Here is an 18,857-nt window from a genome sequence, read left to right as displayed (position 1 = left end):
TGTCTGGAAGGCAATTGGAAATCTGAGATCAGAGGTCAAAGCAGATTTGAGAATTATAATACAAATGTTACGGTACAGAAGCTGATGAGATCACCAGGTAAATTATCAATGGAATCTGGATAAAGAATTCAAAAAGGTAGAGAGAACTATATAAACAGATACTGGGCAAAGAAAGCACAACCAGAAGTACAATATACTCAACAATTACCATAGCAGAAATGAAAATAACACTAAAAAGCATTTAATTCAGATGAACTGCAATAAACAATCTTGACTCTGGAAAACTGAATATGAAACACTTCTTTCAGTACAGAAGTGGGGGTAGAAGCACTATGGGTACAGACTGTTACATTTTTAGGTAGAGTTGGGGTTTTTTGTCTTTTAATTTTACTTGTTTTTTTTCTTTCTTTTCTTTTCTTTCTTTTTCTTTTCTTTTCTTTTTTTTTTTTTTTTTTTTTACAAGGCCCGATTCTTAGAAAAGGAGGGAGGTATCAGTAAATGACTGTGGTAAAGAAACAAGTATAAAAATAAAACTAAGAAGTAATAATTAAAAAAAAAAAAAAACAGGGCCAGTAGCTATTGTTCTCTATAAATTGCTTTCTAAAAAATGGACAAATACAAGGGCATAGAGTGAAACAAAACCCTTATCTTCCCAAGAATTTACTAAGCCTCTGAACATTTTGTGCCCGGGCAAGATTCCAGAATACTAAACCAGCAAACACATCCTGTATTGACTGACTGAGGTGTACCTAGCTATGAACTAAGTTCACATGAACATGCCTGGAGTCACAAATGGAGAACTGATTAATCACCCAATCTCCCTTACTAGAACACAATGCTCCAGTTTACTAGTCCACTACCCTTTTTCTGATCCCCCAGCTTAAAGCCCATTTTCTCTCCAGCTTCTGAACACATGCCCTTTATTTGCTGCCAGGTGGCAACAAGTAAATGCTTCTCATTTATGTCCCAATTGTAGCTTCTATCAAAGGAACCCTGGAGGAGAGACAGAGGAATAACGCCCCCCCCCCCAAAAAAAAAGGACATTTTTCAAAATTTTCTTGATGAATTAAAAAAACAAGAGTTCTAAATGGGTCTATTTACCTCTCCTGGCTCTTCAGGGCATACAATACCCAAGTATTTAAATTTAAAATGCTCTCTTCTCTCTTTTTTCCTTCTTCCCTACTTATTGGCAGGAATTCACCCTCTCCCCTGAGGAAAACCATATAGGTTTTTGCTCCACGGTTGAAAACAAATCAGGTTGAACCTAGAAGCATTTTAATGAGTGTTGACTACCCCAGAATACCAGCTTCTTAGTTTTAGCAAATATTAGCCCAGAAAGGGTCCGGATAATGTCTCAAAATTAAATGAAAGTAGCTCTGTAGGAATGAATTACATCTTTTGCTGCCTCTTTTGCATTTATCAGGATAAATCTAAAGCAATGGCCAGAAGGTACGAGACAAGAAGGAACTAGAAGGAACTAGAAACTCTCTTCCTTTTTTTTTTCCCCCCAAAGTTCTTCAATATTTGGAGTACTTTCAACCAAGATTTTCAAATTTAATTTTTGTCTTGAAAATCAAATTCTTGACAAAGATATTGGAGTGGGTCTGCCACTTCCTTCTTTAGCTCATTTTATAGATGAGGAAATTGAGGCAAATGGGGTGAAATTGATGAGGTAATAGGGAACCTCAAAATGATGAGGTAACTTGAACCAAATCATGAGGTAAATACCTAATAATGAGGTATATACCTCAATAGGATTAAGTGAGGTCTAGTGGCAGGATTCGGGGTACAGGGAGTCACTTGGAGCTCCCCTGCAACCCTCTTAGGATTCGGCGCAAGGATACAAAGTTAAATCAGGTCTAGTGGCGGCGAGAGTCCCCTGTAAATGAATTTACAGGCCCGAAAACCTAGATGGGTAAAAGATGTTTATTGCAGGATTTGGAAGCAAGGTTAAGGTCTGGTTAGTAAAAGGCATTAGATAGAGGAAGATATACGCCGAAAGTGGCGGGGACAGAGAATCTCTGATGCAAGCATCTTGGCTGGCATCTTTCAAATCTCTGATCTGGTTCTAGCTTTGCTCTTTTTATCTGCTTGAAGAAGTAATGGGCGGAGCTCAGGTTAATTCCTAGAAGGCCAGATTTTTGGCGGGCTTTATTCAAGCCAGCTCAGATCCAGTGGGGGGCTGGGTACAAGCCCAGACTAGTTTGACCAGATCTTGTATCAAAGGTCCAAGTCCCAAAGGAAGTTGTAGATCAAACAAGGAATACCAAGGGGCTATCGCCCTCAACAAAATGACTTGTCTATTGTCACATGGTTAGTAAGTCTGAGACCATATCTGAATTCAGGTCTTCCTTATTCCATGCCTCTAGTCAGGTGCTCTATCTACTGCACCATTTAACTGCCCTCCAATGCACTATTTTTGCCTTTAATCAATGAAAATACTGACAAATCCAAGACTCCCCACCCATATGCTCACAATGGATCAATGAAATCCTCAGGGTGAGTGCTTGTTACTATATTTCTTCTCTAGTCACAGATTAAAAAATCCAAGACATGCTCAAGTGTAGTACACAAGTGCCAAACCTTGACTTGCTAGGACTAGAGACAAAAGTCAGATCTATTTCATAATTCCCGTCATTTGGGGGATGGGTTGGGGAAAACACAGGGGGCTGAAATACCTTATTCTTCAATTTAACTTGTCGCTGACTCTCCAACCTATTATAACAGATATAAATTTAAAGCAAATAAAAATTCATTTTCCAGAATTTTATACTCTCTTTTTTTTCTATCAACTGGGCAGAAACCACACTTCTACTCAGCTAGAAATGAGAAGCTGCTTGGTGGAAGAATAACACAGCCTGAATCAAAAGATCAGGGTTTGTGTCTTAGATTTGCTACTAGGTCTGACTTCTATACTGCAAAAATGAGCTACTGTCATCATTACTATTGTTGAGGAATACATGTACTATTTAATTATAGTCAACAGTCCTGAGCTTTTTAGTTTCATGCTGAGGGCATGTAATGAGAAGTATTATGAAAATCTGATGCCAGAGGATTTGGATTCAAATCCAACCCCATTTTGGTATTGCCTGTGGGAGTTTGGGCAAATCAGATCAATTCTTGGGGTTTCAGTTTCCTCATTTTCATCAACTTGACTCATTTATCTTTAACTCTATTACTATTTAACCTTAAATTTTAGGATCCCATTTTAAAGAAGAAATCAGTTGAATGGATAGTATCATTTTCCTAATATTTCCTAATTCTTTCACTCTATTCTGAAATCTAAGGTCTCATTTTATCAAAAGAACTTCCAATTCAAGTCAGTATAAAATGATCTCACGTATTTGGGAGTGGTAACAAGCAAAGCAGAATGGGAAGCAGAAGGAAAGCTACTTCCTGAACTAGAAAAGCAGAAAATAAAAGGGTTTGGTCCTAAGGAAAAAGGGAACTTAATTTTGCAGTTTGCACTAGTGCCATTGCAATTGAGATTACAACAGGTGCAGTTGTGTGCTAGAGCTCATTGTTAATTTGAAAGCTGGTTGTTAAACATAGGCAATTCAAATAGGTCCTGATTGAGTAATATTGTTATTGTTGCTGTTTGTCCTTAGTTCTTTTTTTTTTTTAATCTCAAATCTTTATTTTGACTATGCTCTTTTTTTTTTTTTTTTGAAGGAAATGATACAATCTGAAATCTGAACTTCCTTCTCAAGAAGTGGTATAAAAACAATGACAGAAAACAGCCTTCAGTGAAAACAAAAAATTCATATAATTCATGGAAAAAAACGTGGTGCTTATCTTATTAGGGCATGAAGTTCTCTGAAAGGTTACAGTATTAAATAAAAAACGTAAAGTAGATTTAGTGAAACACTTGTTCACTGTAATTTGTCCTTCTTCTTGAAGAGGGATTCTTGAAAGGGGATCAGGAAGATGATGCTGTGATGTGCAAATGAATTGGATTTAAATGAGAAAGGGCTATGCCTCACTTTCCCCTCCAGAGCCACCTGAGTCCAGTAACCAGATACTGATCAAGTCAACAGGAGATGATCCTGGATGAAATGGGAGGCCTTTCTTAGAAAAACTGGTGTGAAAGAGAATAGAATGTATTTTCAATATAATGTCTACTTTAAATGAATGTGATTTTAATAATATTTGAAAGCAAACTGATCATATTTTGTTCTGACTGTGCTAATACAGTGTTGAAAAGAAAGTATTAGTAATTAGAAATTTGTTAGAAAATTTTCCTAAAATCATTATTGGGCACTGTTTAAATAATCAACTTTACAATTATCACTACCTGAAATAATACAAGTTCACAATTTAAAAATATTTCTGGATAAAATTTATTTTATTTATCACCAATCTAATTAAAAAAATCAAACCAAGCTAAAAAGAACTTAAAATGTATAGTTCTTTATAAGAAAAAAAAAAAAAAAACAACCTATTAAAATTAGTTGAGTACTAGGACTAAATGCAGACAAATCCTTCATTTTTCTCATTTTTATTCTTGTTTGGCAAAGAAATTAGCTAAATTAATTTCTTGTAAGACCTTGCTTTAATGACTGACATTCTTGAAGAATTTTCATTACTTTCAAATGCATTCTAGTCAAGATCAACTAACATTATAATGGGAAACAAAAGTCAAAGTCATGATCAGAAGAGCTTTGGGAAAATTTGAAAATTGGTAGAAGATTTCATTAATTCATATAAGTTTAAAGACATTCTATGTAATGTTCTTCTTAGGTATTTATTAGAACAATATTCTTGGCCTTATAAAGAACTAATGTTAAATTGTAAAACATGAAGTTGATTTTAATAATTTTGGGAATTTTACAGATAATGATCTATAATCAAATAATGTTCCAATCCCTGCAACCATACAAAAAAAGTTAGTACTATTTTAATTGGTCATGTTAAAGCAGAAAGAGATTTCAGTTTATGAATATAAACAACTCATATCCTGTATCTTGTTTTATAAAGGTAAGAAATAGATTAAATAGTAGATCACATATCAGATTTAAAGACAATAAATGTATCTGGAAAAGAGCTTTTTCCAAATTGAGATTCTATGTCACTTAATTAAAGTGATTGAGACTGAGATCTAACTTCACTTATCAAATCATGGTTGAATTGCAACCACTGATTGACTATAAATATAAGAGTCTGGTAAAAGTCAACAAAAGCATTCTAGGAAAATCAACTGGCTGCTTGGAATTCACGGTAAAGAATACTATATGCTTTACTATTTTTAAATTGCATCATACAAGCTTTATAGTAGTAAAATTTATAATAAGCAGATAAATACAAAAAAAAGGGAAATTAGTAGTATAGTATATAGAGTTCCAAATCCAGTTTAAATATTGACTAGTTGTGTGACAAGTCATTTTACTCTTGTTGCCTCAATTTCCTCATCTGTAAAATGAACCAGAGAAGAAAATAGCAAACCACTCTAGTCTTTGCCAAGAAAACTACAAAATGGGATCACAAAGAGTCTGACATGATTGACATGACTGAACAATAAATACATATATACAAACACACAAATACTTTTCTTTAAAGGAAAGCTGATTGTTAAACACTGCATTTTAACCCCCAGATACCATCTGTTTTAATAGCTGTGAGCCCAAGCCAATTTGCCATTGTGGCTATTATTTAGTAGTAATACCAATAATAACCTCTATTTATATAATGCTTTAAGGCTTATCAATCACTTTCCCCAAGACAACTTGTGAGATAGGTTATTCTTATTTGCCAGCAAGTCAGCAAACAATCATTTATCTAATATCCACTATATGCCATGTGCTTAAGGGCTGAAGATACAAAAAATGGTAACAAAAAATCATAATAATCTGTGCATTTAAGGAGATTATAATTCCATGCAAACAACTATAGGCAAACCACATGTATATGATACTCTGGAGATAATCTCAGAAGAAAAGTACTGAGATTAATGATGACAGGAAAGGTCCCTGAAGAGGCTTTAGCTGAGTCTTGGAGGAAGCCAGGAGATAAAAGTAAAGAGAGTTCCAAACACAGAGGTCAGCCAGCAAAAATGCAGAGCGGAAAGATATTCATTTGAGCAACAGCAAGGCGCCCTTAGATTGAAGAATAAAAAAAAGAATAAAAAACAGGGAGTATTAAGAGAGGTAATAGGGAGAAGGTCATGAAAAGTTCTGAGCACCAAAGAGGGAATTTTATATTTGATCCTGGAGAGTTTATTGAATAGGGATGTGATAGACCTGTATTTTAAGAAAATCAATTTATTAGGTGAATAGAAGATGGGCTTTAGTGGAGAAATAGCTGAGACAATAAAATAAATCTGAAGGTTATTTCTTTTTTTTTTTTTTTTTTCCTGAGGCTGGGGTTAAGTGACTTACCCAGGGTCACACAGCTATGAAGTGTTAAGTGTCTGAGACCAGATTTGAACTTGGGTCCTCCTGAATTCAAGGTTGGTGCTCTATCCACTGCGCCACCTAGCTGCCCCCTGAAGGTCATTTCTATAGTCTAGATGTGAAGTGATGAGAGTCACAAAGGTAGAAATGAGAAGACCTGGCAATGGAATGGATATGGGGAGCAAGAGGAAGAGTTGAGGATGACCCCTAAGTTTAGTTCCTGATTGACTTGGAGCATATTGTACCTTCAAAAACAATAAGTGAAGTTAGAAAAAGGGAAAGAGGTGTGTGTGTGTGTGTGTGTGTGTGTGTGTGTGTGTGTGTGTGTGTGTGTGTGTGTAGATAATTTTAGTTTGGGACATGCTGAGTTAAAGATGTCGAAGGGACATCCAGTAGACAGTCAGAAATCTGAGAATAATAGTCAGAATGGATATTATGGCTAAACAAATAGATTTGAAAATCTTCTGCCTACAGACTGATAATTGGGAGTTGGTGAAATTTCTATTCACAAAACTAAACCAAGTTAATTATCATTATGGACAAAAATCTCATAGACAACTTACCCCATTCTAGCAATTAGTTTCAACGTTCTCTTTCCATTCAATCATCATTTTTTTCAAAATAGTTTTAATTATAAACTAAACAAAACATAGCTTAATTTTTGTTTAGTTTATAATTAAAACTATTTTGAAAAAAATTTGAACTACATATTCAAAACTATTTACAAAACAGAACATAATGTAACATACTAATAAAAGTCTATCAATTATTGCGCCCCATTATAATCTCTTTGATAGTCACAGTAGTATGCATAAATAATTTTTTAATAGTTATAGCCAGTATGACTCCTGTTATGCTAATTCTACTTTTATTTACTCCACATTACTTCCTATAAAAATATATTCCTATTTCCTTGAACTGGTCATACTAAATGAAATCATCAAAACAAAATTTGTCATTTTAATAATGCTGGTTGTACCACTGATTATAAGAATTATTAATTAATATTATTATTATAAGATTATTTTTAACTTGTGCTTCCTCTATTATAGATGGTTTGCTTATATTTTTTGACTACTATTCTACTGTGGACTGGGTGTTGTCCTTATGAGTTTAGAACTGTTCCTGGATTGCAAGCTTTGAATATATTTACCATGGAAATTTCTTTCCCTAATCTGTTGCCTTTCTTTTGTATTCACATGATCAAATCCATCTATCTTATCTACATTATTTTATTTAATAAGTTTATCAAGAATTTATTTTCTATCCACAACTGAGATAATGATGCAAATAGAGCATCAAAATATTGATTACTGTGTCATCCTCTTGCCCCCATTCCCATGTTATTACTTTGAAAGAAAACCATAGATTAAAATATATAAATAAATAAAATTTATAAAATGAAAAAAAAATCCCACTAATTATAAGTCTCTTTGGTTTTATATAAGATGAATGATAGCAGGGAAAGGATGAGTGGCAAAAGGACAGGAAAATGGAGGGAAGAGGGGAAGAACAGGATAATTGTGGCTCACAGTAGAAGTATTCCTTTTTCTTTTTCTTTTTCTCTTAGTAATTGTTTTGTTTAACTCATTGATTTAACTGATCCGGAATGGAAGAGAAAATATACTATGAGGTATGGATAAAAATTTTGTGGGCTTTTGGCTATATTATCTTTTCCTTCCATTTAATCTTTTTTCTATTCACAGCAACTTGAAGATGAAGTTAATTTTACAATTCCTCTGTGCCCTTGCATACATAGTACCCATGAAATAGTAAAGGTTCTAAGGATGCTCTTCACCCAGGAATGTGCTAAGGAATACAAGGACAAAACAAGGTCAGGAAACAAGGTAGTCCACAAGTGACGCATTATTTTCCCACATAACCAAGAATTGGCTCTATAAAGGCATTTTTATTTATCTTATCTAGAAAGGAATTTAGAACCATACTTATAAGTACAGAATGATTTTGCCCATCACCATCAATGGAAAAGAAAAAAAAAATCTGCTTGAGTAGATCCAGGAACAATGAGCACAAATTGAAAAGAAGCAAATTTAAGTTTGATGTCCTAACAACTAGACTTGTTCAAAAGTGAAATGGGCTTGCCTTGAGAAATGATGGATTCCTCCCACTTGGAGGTCTTCAGGCAAACAGGTTGAAAGACGAGGCTGACTACAAAGCATGACCACTTGTTGGGATTGCCTTTACTTATGGGACTTGCATTATGTGCTGCTTTTTTTCCAGCTGGCTCTCAAATTTAATAACCAGCCACAGAAATGTATTTGAGAGAGGGTTGGGAAGGAGAGAATTTCATGGGCCTCAAGAGAAATTTCAAATTGGTTCAAGAGAAGGAACCGTACCCAGGAAGATAAATACCTTAATTGTCTTCAAGACTTATTTAAAATTATGACTTTAGTTCCAAAGCACAGTCCCCCTAAATCTCCAATCTTGGCTAATTAATCAATCAATTAATTAATTAATTGAAGTAATTAACAGGAGTACTATAACCTAAGTGACTTCCCACATCAACTCCCAGGAAGATACTCACTTTAAAATGGAAAGAACTTCCAGGAGAACAACTGGATCCATATTGTTCATTCTTGGTTAAGTTGCTATAATAGTCAGAAACCTTGGAATTAGCCATCTTGTTAGAGCCTGGGTCGTCTGTGATGGGGCAGATGTAGTAGCCATCCTCCCCATCACTGTCATCGTCGGAAAAGCCAGCATGATGGGAATGAAGTGACCTGTTATTGTCAATGCCTTCCAGGCGGAAAATAAGATCTTCGTCTGCCATGTTTGTAGGGTGCCCGTTTTACCCACGTGGTGACGGAAGCAGCCAGACTGACAAAGCAAATCTGATGAGGAGATGCCTGCTGAAAGATCAAAATAAAGGAGTGAGTGCCATTCAGTCAAAGACATACACATTTTCTTTCTTTTTTTCTATTAAAGCTTTTTATTTTCAAAACACATGCAAGGATAATTTTTCAACATGGACCCTTGCAAAACTATGTGTTCCAATTTTTCTCCCTCATCTTCTCCACTAGATGGCAAGTAATCCAATATATGTTAAACACGGTAAAAATATATCATACACACATTTTCTAGGAGCATTTTCACTAAGGAAAGATTGCAACAAACAAAACGAAGCACTACTACCATGCAAATAAGCTGAAAGGAACCAAACTAAGTTTGATTGTAAGTTAGATCCTCAGCACACTATACTTCTTGTTCAGTTGTGAAAGCCCAAATAGAAATGGGGACTTCTAATCCATATATAAGATCCATATGTAATTGCATGAATTAATCTTAAAATATGATGTTATCCAAGTTTTACTGTGTTTTTATTCATTTTGTTAACTATTTCTCAATTACATTTTTATCTGTTTGCATTTGCAGACAGATTGTGCTATACTGTAGTTCAGGGTAGACAAAAGAAAGTTTAGTAGGATGGAATGATTATTACACCCTAAAGTGAGAGTGAGGGAAGTTGGGGGGAGTGTTTGGGGTTTGTGAAATGCTATACACACATATTTCAACGCAATTGAAGGACAGGAATTGTCTTGCTTTTTTTTGTTGTTGTTGTTTCCCTAGTGCTTAGCACAGTACCTGGCACATAGTGTGGGTGCTTAATAAATACTGATTGATTGATTTTGATTAAAAAGCCATCCCTCTCTTCTGGGAATAAATATATGATCATATTTGTGGTGCCCTGAGATCAGCCCTGCAGTGTGACTGGTAAGGTCAAGAAGGGCATGGCCTGGGAAGAAGGAAGAAACAGGTCTAGTTTTGTCCAAGCATGGGAGTGAGAAAAACTGATATTCTTAGTCCTGGGGTAGTCACTAATCAGCAATGTGAATCTGGGCAAATTTTGACCTCCTTCCTGTCCCAGTTTTCTTATCTGAAAATATCCCCAACACAACCACATCTTAGTTTTATTTTTAAGGAGAAAATAAGATAGTACATGTGAAACTCCTTTGAATTTTTATGATACAAGACGTAAACCATTTATTACATTTATTACAATTAAGACTCAGAAGAAACTGTTTCAATCTTATTTTATTTTCAAATTATTTTCTGGAGTTTCCTTAATGGGGAGCATGATCAGTCTTTACGGTTACATGATCCTAGTCTGGAAGTAGGTTTCCAATTTCTAGAGGATCTTTTTTTTAAACTTTGGACATTCTGACCCCAGGTTGACACTTTATCCAGGACAGGATGGTTCCTGACTAAAGGAAAATTTAAATCAAGAGGCAACATAAGCCATTATATGCCCATTATGTGACTGAACATTTGGCAACAGAGATGAAAGGAACCCTTAAAGGCCATCAGATACGACCTCTTTTTTTCTTTTTCCTCAGTAGTATTTTATTTTTCCAAATACATGTAAAAATAGTTTTCAACATTTATTTTTGTAAGACTTAGTGTTCCAAAATTTTCTCTCTCCTTCCCTTAATTCCCCACTCCCCTCCACAAGACCACAAACAATCTGATATAATACAACTTTATTTTTTGGCTGAGGCATTGACTTGCCTAGGATCAAATAACTAGTAAATATCTAAAGCGGAATTGGTCCCAGGTTCTTTGATTCCACAGACATTGCTCTGTTCACTTTCCACATGTGGGACTTCCCATGACATGAATCACAAAAACCTGAGATGAGGGGGCAGCTAGGTGGTGCAGTGGATAGAGCACCAGCCTTGAATTCAGGAGGACCTGAGTTCAAATCTGATTTCAGACACTTTAACACTTCCTAGCTGTGTGACCCTGGGCAAGTCACTTAACCCCAGCCTCAGGGGGGAAAAAAAAAACTTAAAAAAAAACACGTGAGATTAAAATTTCTATTGACATTAAACACTTATGAAATTCTAATAATCATGAACTGCCTTTTCCTAGAAAACATTTTTCTCCAAAGGCCCCATACTCTGGTCATGAGGTCTATTATTAAAGACTTCTGACCATCTTTAATGGCCTGTGGACAATGCGAGGTAAGACTTGGGCCTAAATTCTTGTCATAGTCAGCTGCCCTGAATCATCTGCCCCGACCACAAATCCAGGGTGAGACCAGGGGTCCCCTCTGCTATTTGATCCTTTCGTTCCCTGGCTCCCTTCCCAGAACACCAGGTTCAGCTTCCCAGGCCCCTGGAAGATTTCACCTTCTCCAAGCTCATTTATCACAGAAGGCGGAGGGCCCTACTGGGTGTTTTCCAAATCTGGCATTCAGGAGGCTCTTCCCATCCTCTAGGAAAAACAGGTGTTTCTATTCTGAAGTAGCCTCCAACTTTTCCCTCCCTCCTCAACCTTTCTCTTTAAGAACCTTACAAACCAAACAAGGTACTGAGTGTTTCTGTATTTACAGTGTTACAAAAGACACTCATTTCTCTGGTTTTTGTTTTTTGTTTGTTTGTTTGTTTTTTAGCTTAAAGTCCCTCTCTGAAAAAAAGTGGAAGTTTTTCATCCTTTTGATCTCTCATAGACTTAAGGGACTTATCAATGTTGCAGCATCCTTAAGACTATACTCTAATTGTTTTTAATATCTAAGTTTATGCCCTTAACTAAACTTTAAATTTATAGAAGGCAAGGATTATGTGTTTTCCTTCTCCAGTATTCCTCAGATGCACAGTAATGGACCTCCTAGCCAATGGTGTCTTCAAATATTGAGTAAGGTATGTGGCAAATAACATGGGAGTAGCAGGGGAAATTAGCATTATTTTAATTTTCCAGGAGCAGTAGTGGTCTCAAGATTCAAAATTGGACCCAAGTTTCCTTGCCCTGTCTTCAAAAAATTTACAGTTTGGGGAATATGGGTAAATTAAATTAAGTTCTTCACTTTTTTATATCATTGATACCTTTAACTATCTGGAGAAACTTTGGAACTCTTCTCAAAATAATAATTTTTTTCATGTAAAATAATTTATTTTTAATAATAGCTTTTTATACATATTTGCATGTATTTTGAAAAATAAAAGGCTATTATTAAAAATAAATTATTTCACATGAAAAAAAATTATAATTCTGAGAAGAGATCCAAACATTCACCCTTATAAAACCTTGTATCCCATATTTTTCTCCTTTCCCCTCCCTCAGACATCAAGAAATTCAATATAGGTTAAACATGTGCAATTCTTCTAAACATATTTCCATATTTATCATGCTACCCAAGAAAAGTCAGATCAAAAAGGGAAAAGGAGAGGAAAAAAAGCAAGCAAGCAAACAACAAAAAGGTGAAAATACTATGTTTTTCAATATGGACTCTTATCCAAAAATCCACATTCACTCCCCATAGTCAGAATAATGTTTTTAAATAGAGAAATTAAAATATTCAAGATTACAAAGTAAATTATATTGAAACACTTATCAAAATAGTTTTTAAAAGTTTATGAACCCCAGGTTAAGAACCTCTCTATTCTTAAGGAAACTGATTTAGCTACTTTTTTTTTTTTTTTTTTTTTTTCCTGATCTGGGTCCTGGAAACCACCAAATGACAGAAGCTTCAGAGAAGTTTTCCTCAGGCTTAGATTACCTTTGGTTAATGTGGAACTCACTGTCAGAGGTAGAATGGAACAGGTGACAAAAAAATGGAGCAGAATTGAAATTCTCAGCTTACTAGCATAACAGTTTGAAGCCATGAGAGAGAACACCAATAGAGAGTTAGCGATGTGGGGTCATAACAAGGCTAATAACTTGGATATCTGTTTAGTAAAACAAACAAAATTTCCAAAAAAAGCCCCAGAGGGAACATGCCATTTCCAGATCTGTCTCTGGGGCCATTTCACTTACCACCATCCAACTAGAAACAGCTATATCTGGCAGCCTCCACAGCAGAGAAAACTATGTTCAAAATGCATACTACTGAGTCTAGTGGGCCAACCGGAGCTCACTACAGTCCCAAAACAGCTCTTGTTCTCATATGTAGCTGTGGTACCATTGATGACCAAGTTTGGAGAAAAGGGATGGAATCTTTCCCTCACTTCTCCCTACCCACAGCAGTAACCAGAAACAATTTCCTAGTTATAAATCAACTTTATGAGGCAGTGGGGCACTTTAAAAAAAAATCCGAAATGCTCATTTTCTTTATACTCAAGAAGGCAAGGGAAGAGAATAAAATGTGTCTGCTCCAGATTATTCAACCATATCATTCCAGGACTGTTAAAAAAAAAAAAAAAAAAAAAAAAAAAAAAAAAGGAGTTCCTTCTCACTACTCCCTGGATCTCTGTCTCACAGCTTTATGTTCATTTAGGGAAGCTAAAGTACAAAAACTGATAAAATCATAAAAGCTTTGGCACATGGCAAGAATTGAATAAATATTCCCAGCTTGATTTTCAACCTAATTCCCAACCCCCTTTTCCACCTACTGATATGTAGGAGTAATTACAAACTTATTGCTATTTATAGTATCAGAATTTTAGATCCCCAAGTTCCATTTACCAAGTCACAAGAGTTCCATGGGAAACCATTAACTAACTCTTAAGTGGATGAGAGGATTCACTAAATTCTAGGAAATTCTAAAGCTAAGAAAAACAAACTTTTTTTTTCCCCCCTGAGGTAATTGGGGTTAAGTGACTTGCCCAGGGTCACACAGCTAGGAAGTGTTAAGTGTCTGAGGCCACATTTGAACTCAAGTCCTCCAGATTTCAGGGCTGGTGCTCTATCCACTGCGCCACCTAGCTACCCCAAAAAAGCAAACATTTAACAAAAAAAAAATTATTTAAAAAAAGCACTTTCCCACTCCACAATCATAAAAACAGCTCCTTCCCCCCCAAAGATCATTATTGGTCTTCCAGAACATTATTTCTCCTTTCCAGGGGCATGAATACAAAACAGTCGATTCATCAATGGCTTTTCCTTAACCTCAATGGACTGATTTACCAGGAGACTGAGACAGAGACCAACAAATGAGTTCTGTGAATATTTGCATTTACCCAAAGCAAGTTCCTTCCATCAAAAAGCAATAGGTCATTTAGTCATTAATATCACCAAACACACTCAATGTTTAGGGGTAGGGTACTGAATCAGACATTGCAAAGAAATTTTTAAATATAATAAAGACATATAATAGCACAAGGCAAAATAGGCCAAATGGAAAGCCAATAGTAGAGGCATCATATTAAATTTGAATTTGAAGTATTTAGTTCCTAGCTAGGGATTGTGGTTGCTCTTAAAAATGAAGAAGGAATAACAGCGTACAACATAATAAAATGGATAAATAAAGCTCCATCTTCCATTGAGGTAGTTCCTAAGTCCTTGATGTTTTTAGTATAATAGGTTACTATATAAATTATCTCACTGGTGAGTGTGTGTGTGTGTGTGTGTATCCCTATTTTACTGGAATACCAGGAAGGGAATTAAGAATTCTGAAAAAGCAAAGTGTCTTTGAATTTTATATTGTAAAGGTCATGATAACAGAATTTTTCAGGTAGGGCTAAATTTGTTTGCTGTTCAGGTCCCCAAGGTTTTGCTTTATCAATTATTTAATTAAGGAGTGGGTATTTTAAAGAAACTATTAATCAAAACATTTTAAAGTTAAATAATATGATTCTCACATTATCAATAAACAGACATTAAGCATTCTCAGTTTTTCTGGTTTTTTTAAGTCAATAGGTCAAAGGATAGTCATTTAATGTTTTATTTTTAGTTATCTGATTTAGTCTATCACTGTCATAACTATATTAACTTGAAAATTATATTTTGTCTTTTATTTTCTTAATAAAAAACAGAAAATGGATACAATTAAAATATATTTTATTTTTAAATGATTGTGTGAAATCACATGTATATATAAATAAAAATAAATTAAATTTAAAGGCATCAAGGACCATGGAAATTCTAGGAAAGGAGATTGGAGTACCTAGAAGACCCTTTGTGGAGATGGAGATGGAGCTTGATCTTGTGGAAAAAAAAAAAATCCTGTCTCAGGCACTTACTAGCTGGGATTCTATATAAATCACAGTTTTTTTTTTTCTCTTTCTTAATTGTCTGGGTACGTAAACCATGGTGTGCATCCCAGCCTTTGCTGCAGAAGCTAAAGAGCCAAGTACAAAACTAATTAGGGCGATCCAGAATTAGATGAGGCAAGTTCTCTGCACATAGTGCTACTATGAGTTAAATGATTAAATCCTGAAAATCCTGGGATGGTTCTTGCCCAGTCTCTAATGCTAGTGATAATCAAGATCAACTAAAACACAGAGAGAAAAATGAAATATTGTAACAAATTTTAGGCAGGTTAGGTTCATAGTCAATAGGTATCAGAAGCAACTAGTGACAAGTCAATTCAATAAACATCTTTCAAGTGACTGGAAGGACAAGGTATTGTATGAAACAGTGGGGATACAAAAACTCACACTCTACCCAAAAGAAAAAAAAAAGGAAAAAGAAAAAGTTTCTTCCCTCAAGGAACTCACATTCTAGGAAGGTGAGTGGACATGGATATTTAATTAAGTCTGTATAAATCATTTCTTATTTTTCTTAATAGTAATTTATTTTTTCCAATTACATATAAAGATAATTTTTTTTTGCCTGAGGCTGGGGTTAAGTGACTTGCCCAGGAGTCACACAGTTAGGCAGTGTTAAGTGTCTGAGAGCATATTTGAACTCGGGTCCTCCTGAATTCAGGGCTGGTGCTCTATCCACTGGGCCACCTACCTGCCCCCTTAAAGATAATTTTTAATACATTCATTAAAAAATTGAGTTCCAAATGTTTTCCCTCTCATCCTCACTTCCTACATCCCTATGATATTGGCAAATAAGTTGATATACATTATAAATATACAACCATGTAAAATATATTTCCATATTAGTCATGTTGTGAAAGAAAAAACAGATCAAAATAAAAAAAACAAAAAACAAAAAAAAGGAAATAAAATAATATACTTCAATCTGCATTTAGATTCTCCAGTTCCTCTCTGAAAGTAGATAGTATTTTTCATCATGAGTCCTTTGGAATTGTCTTGAATCATTGGATTGCTGAGAATAGCTAAATTGCTTATTGTTGATCATCATATAATGTTGTTTTTACTATATACAGTGTTTTCCTAGTTTTGCTCACTTCACTTGGCATTGGTTCATGTAAGTCTTTCCAGGCTTGATTGAAAGTGATTTCAATAAAAGGGAAAGAGCCTTAATAATTGAAAGAATCAAGAAGGGCCTCAAGTAGAAGGTGGACCTGAACCATGCTTAAAAAAAAAAAAAAAAAAAAAAAAAGCCAGGTGAGAAGGGCATTGCAGATATGAGGAACCACTTGTATAAAGGCATGTTGGATGTTATGTAAGTTTGATTGAAAGGTTAGGTGGGAGCCAGACAGTGAAGGACCTTAAATGTCAAGCTCAGGATTCTGTACTTTGTCCCAGAGGAAACAGAGAGTCATTGAAGATCTGAATAAGACAATGACCAACCATAACTCTACAGACTCCTGATGAAAAATGGTATCACATCTCCACTTAGAAGTGATGGGCTTCCCTCTCTTTTCCTCTCTTCTCTTCTCTTTCTTTCTTGGGAAACTTATTTTGCACAACTATTAATATTTGTAATATTAGATAAAGGGAGATGTGAAAATGTGCCCAAGTCCACAGAGTTGGGATTTCAACCCAAGTTTCCCAAGTCTTGGCCCTTTTCCCATTACATCACCCTCCTTCTGGTCCCTCCCTGCCCCCCAAGCCATCTCCTCCTTTGGCATATTCCTAAAAAGAACTTTCACATGCATGATTTTATGATTACATTTTTAAAACATTCTTTTAAAATTGTAAAGGCAAGTATTATCCATCAAATTTGACAAATGGGAAAATTAAAATCTAGGGGATGACATTACTTATGGTTAAGCAACTGGTTGGGGCCAGAATTAGGAACAGAATTGAGACTGTAAAATTGATCTTTCTAAAACACAGGTTTTACCATGTCACACCCCTGCTCAAAAATTTTCAGTAGCTCCCTATTGCTTCTAGAATAAAATACAAAACTCTACAGCTTAAAAATAACTATGGATATGCATACATGTATTGTATTTAAATATACTTTAACATATTTAATATATATTGGTCTACCTGCCATATGGGGGAGGGGGTGGGGGAAGAAGAAGAAAAATTGGAACAAAAGGTTTTGCAATTGTCAATGCTGAAAAATTACCCATGCATATAACTTGTAAATAAAAAGCTATAATAATAATAAAAAATTCTACAGCTTAGTATTTAAACTCCTCTACAACCTACCTTTCCAGTATTATTTTATATCATTCCTCCTCAGGCACTATACTCTCTGTCTCAAGCAAATTGAATGGACTACCAGCTATTCTTTTCTTCTAGCTCTAGGCATCAATACAAGACTGAAAATTCGTTCTTCATTTATGTCTCTCAAAACCCTTCTCTTCCTTCCAGCCTCACTTGTTCTACTTTATTCTTCCTGCCCCTCCGTTTCGTATTTAATTATTTTTGTTTATGCTGTATCCTCTGGGAAAAGATTAATAGAGTAATTTCACATAAATGTGGTATTGTAAGATTGCAAAGTTCTTTGCAAAGCCAGTGAGGTAGATAGTAAAAGTAGTTTTATTTCCATTTTAGAGATAAGAAAATTTTGGCTCTTAGAGATTATGTGATTTGCATATGGTCCAAAAAGCCCTTCAGTGAGAGGTGGGATTTGACCTCAGGTCTTCAGCCTCATTGAATCCACTATTCTTTCCATTATACAAGTAGCACAGACTCTCACAGATAAATGATATTTGTTTATTTAAAGCCTATGATGGCCTTCTCTCCTATCTTCCATAGCACCTGGGCACAGGGCTAAATAAATACTGATTGCCAAGTGTAAAGAAACCCCAGTAAAAATAGGCTCAATCAATAATTTTGACTAAACACATGCTACCACCATTTGTTTCAGTAACATGAAGCTGCAAAGCATGGGAGATATCTTTGAGAATAGTCATAGTGATGGAAACATTCAATCTTTCTAATAGGGAGCTAGTGCCTTTTGGATGTTAAGAAAGACAAAGATAAAAGTCTAATTTGTAGTATTAACTCCTTCATAACGATGTTATAAGGACTGGATATGAAAATATATGTAAAGTGTTTGTAAATTTTAAAGTACTACATAATTGTCAGTTTATTCATGTATAATTTGAAAATGAGAAGCTGGGACTAGAAAGTGCTATCTATGTATCAGATGATTCTGAACCCTCCTACTCCTTTCCCCCTAAGGAAAAGCAGAAGTCACAGTCATGCTATCAGACAGAAAAATAAAAATTCACAGTATCAAGAAAGATAGAGAAACTATATTTAGAAGAAAGACAGAAAAAGAACTAATATAAAAAAACAAACATACATTAACCAAATTGTACAGCATACAAATTCATAAAGGAAAAGATAACTGAATCATAAAAAGTCATTTTTGCAAAACAGTAAGTTCTTTTTTATCATTTGGAACCTCTATTATAATTTAAAAATTATTTTTTTAAACTTAAACTTTCGTATACATGAAGGATTATGAATG

At 34.9% G+C, this 18,857-nt stretch overlaps 1 protein-coding gene across 4 annotated transcripts in view; it reads right to left on the bottom strand.

The window, feature by feature from the left end:
* EEF2K (eukaryotic elongation factor 2 kinase) overlaps positions 1-18,857 on the bottom strand; it is a 73,766-nt gene that overhangs the window by 50,015 nt on the left and 4,894 nt on the right. For 2 of the 4 annotated variants that reach the window (XM_074281025.1, XM_074281028.1), the window contains exon 2: positions 8,935-9,259. In XM_074281025.1, coding sequence (XP_074137126.1) covers positions 8,935-9,180 — 246 coding nt within the window. In that variant the 5' untranslated portion in view covers positions 9,181-9,259. Of the gene's footprint in view, positions 1-8,934; positions 9,260-13,163; positions 13,241-18,857 lie in introns of those variants that run through there. The other 2 variants (XM_074281027.1, XM_074281026.1) reach the window with 2 other exon arrangements.

Source organism: Sminthopsis crassicaudata, chromosome 1 (genome assembly GCF_048593235.1).
Source record: "Sminthopsis crassicaudata isolate SCR6 chromosome 1, ASM4859323v1, whole genome shotgun sequence".
Lineage (NCBI taxonomy): Eukaryota > Metazoa > Chordata > Mammalia > Dasyuromorphia > Dasyuridae > Sminthopsis > Sminthopsis crassicaudata.
The sequence above is the reverse complement of the archived record's forward strand: the minus strand, read 5'-3'. Positions and strand labels throughout refer to the sequence as shown.